Source organism: Pseudozyma flocculosa (assembly GCF_000417875.1).
Source record: "Pseudozyma flocculosa PF-1 unplaced genomic scaffold scaffold00010, whole genome shotgun sequence".
Lineage (NCBI taxonomy): Eukaryota > Fungi > Basidiomycota > Ustilaginomycetes > Ustilaginales > Ustilaginaceae > Pseudozyma > Pseudozyma flocculosa.
This window is the reverse complement of record NW_006920878.1, coordinates 898848-901569: the sequence shown is the minus strand read 5'-3', so window position 1 is coordinate 901569 and position 2722 is coordinate 898848. Positions and strand designations below refer to the sequence as shown.

At 68.7% G+C, this 2722-nt stretch overlaps 1 protein-coding gene across 1 annotated transcript in view; it reads right to left on the bottom strand.

Moving 5' to 3' along the window:
- PFL1_06868 (uncharacterized protein) overlaps positions 1-1938 on the bottom strand; it is a gene marked incomplete at both ends in the record, with an annotated part of 5952 nt that extends 4014 nt beyond the window's left edge. Inside the window, one exon of the mRNA XM_007881030.1 lies at positions 35-1938. Coding sequence (XP_007879221.1) covers positions 35-1938 — 1904 coding nt within the window. The remainder of the gene's footprint in view (positions 1-34) is intronic.
- Positions 1939-2722: the final 784 nt, after the last annotated feature.

The window sequence follows — 2722 nt, the reverse complement described above, 5'->3', positions numbered from 1 at the left end:
ACCGGGCGCCGTGATGCCGCCGGGCAGGCTCGACTTGCGGCCATTGGAGCCGGAGCCCGAGCCGGAGCGCTGCGACGGGTTGTCGGGCGGGTACTTGATCTTGGCCGTATCGAGGACGTGGATCATCGAGGGGTCGTCGGGCTTGACGCCGGCGTTGAAGCTCTCGCCGCCGAGCACGACGACCTTGTTCTGGTAGGCGGCCAGCGCGTGGCCCGACCGGCCCGTCGGCGAGGGCCCCATGTTGGCAAACATGTACCAGCGCTGGTTGGAGATCTTGAAGCTGGCCAGGTCGCCGAGGTCCTTGCCGTCGACGCCGCGGCCGCCAAAGATGTACATGACGTCGTCGACGAGGCAGGTGGCGTGGCCCTCGCGCGGCACGGGGATGTAGCCGATGCACGAGAGCTCCTTCCAGGTGTTGGAGGGCACGTCGTAGCACCAGGTGTCGTTGTAGTGATACTGGCCGTCGGTGCCGCCAAAGATGTACACCCGGTCCTTGTAGGTGACGCTGACGTGGCCCGTCCGCTTGGGCGGCAGCTCCGAGTTGGGCGTGATGCGCTCCCACGTCGGCGTGCCCTTGAGGCTGTTGAGGTCAAAGCTCCAAAAGTCGTTGAGGAAGGCGCCGTCGACCTGGCCGCCAAACACGTAGAACTTGGAGCCAATGATCCAGACCGTGTGGCCGTACCGGCCGACGGGCGCCGAGTCCGGGCCGTCCGAGGCCGCCTTGACGCGCGTCCACTCGCGCGTGCTGAGGTTGAGCAGGTAGAGGCCCTCGTCCTGCTTGTCGTCGGCGCGCACCTTTGTGTCGCCACCCCAGAGGATGAGCACGTTGGACACCAGCACCGTGGCGTGGCCGACGCGGGGAGGTGGGATCTCGCCCGTCGTCTGGACCAACGTGGCGCTGGCATAGAGCTGGTGCTGCGGCTGGATGGCGCCGCCGGCACCGCCGGGAGGCGAGCTCGGGTTCGGCGGGCTGCTGGCCAGCCGGTCGACGTAGACGGTGTAGAGGTCGTTTTTGACGCTCTCGCGCACGAGGCCGCCAAACAGGTAGATCTCGCCGTTGGGGCTGGCCGTCTGGTTAGCGGCGTGGCCGTAGCGCGGGAAGGGGAACGGGCTGAGGGCGCCCGGCGGCGCCTGCCTGGTCTCGTCGAGGAAGCGGGGCGGGTTCATGACGATGCCTCGCTGGCTCCACGGGTAGACGACCTGCTGTGAGCGCACCTTGTCGGTGCCGGCTGACCCAGGGCCCATGGGGATCGACGAGGTGCCTGGCCCGCTGGCGCCGGCGGGCACCGAGTTGGCGCTGGCCGAGAGCGGCAGCCCGGGCCCAGACGACGAAGGTGGCAGGCCAGAGATGGAGCCGCCCGGGCCCTGAGGGCCAGAACCGATGCCGCCCGAGCCCATGCCGGCCATGCCGTAGCCGTGGGGTCCGGCGGAGCTGTCGTTGCTCACCTGGCGCAAGCGCCCAGGTCCCGACGAGGGCGGCGGGATGCCTGAGCCGTTGGCCATGCCCATATCTGGACGCGGGCCGGGAGGCTGCCCACCGAACTTGAACCCAGAGGCGGCGCCGGGAGGGCCTGGGATCTGCGAGGGTGGCTGCTGCTGCTGCTGTGGTGGTTGCTGTTGTTGCTGGTGCTGCTGTTGCTGCTGTTGCTGCTGTGCTGCTGCTGCCGCTGCGGATGGTGGTCCGCCGCCAGGAGTGCCGAATCCGCTTCCTACGCCAGCGCTGCCGGCACCAGAGATGGAGCCCTTGTTGCCCATGGTGTGCGAGCTGCTCGACGAGGGTCCTGGGATCTTTGAGCCTTCCCTGAGGGCCTGGGCGCCGGCTGCCTTTCCTGCTGATCCTTCGAGCGAGGGCGAGAGGGACGAGATGCTGTCGGCCGACGTGGGGCCGCCGGCGGCGGCCTTGTCCTTGTCGGACTTTTTCTTTCCAAAGATGGCCATGGCAGCGGCGGGTCGTGTGCTGCCGGGCAGGGCCGGGCAGGGCAGGTGTGGAGAGGGAGGGCGGGGGCGCGGTCAGCCGGGAGAGGATGGATAGCGCGCGAGCGGTGTCGTCGTCGCAGGGCAGAGGGAGAGGAGGGTCAAGGTGGGTGTGTTGGTGGTGGTGGTGGTGTTGGCGGCGACGGAGGTGTTGGGGATGATGGAGGACGGCAGTGGCGGCTGGCCATCCAAGGGCTAACCTCGAGCAGGTCGGCGTGCAGAAGGGTCGGGTGGGTCTCGTCGAGTGGGCGAGATGAAATGAAGGGTGGTGGGAAGCGGTGCGAGGCTGTGGGCTCGAGCGGCGCTAGGTGAGGGTGGATGAAAGTGGCCGTTGCGGTGCGGTGCGGTGGCAACCTGCGACGACGATGATGAGGACGACAATAGAAGGGAGAGGGGGAGAGAGAAAGGGGCAGGCCGACGACGCGTGGGAAACGAGGGCCCGGGTGCAGCGCAGAGAAAGCGGCGAGCGAGCGAGTGGATGGCGATGAGCGGGAGGAGAGGAGGATGGTGAAGGAGAGGAGGGGGCGGTAGACCGCTGCGGTCGTGGTAGTGATCCAACCCAGGGCCCGAGACGACGACGACGACGGCGACGGCGACGGCGGCGGCGGCGGTGAGGATGCTGGAGCAGCGTCGACGGGAGCGCGGAAGACGGGCGACGAGGCGAGGATCCAACGTCGACGACGATGGACGGCCAGCGGCGCAGCGCAGCGCAGGCCTGACCTGGCCTCTGGCAGCCAAAGCCGGGCGC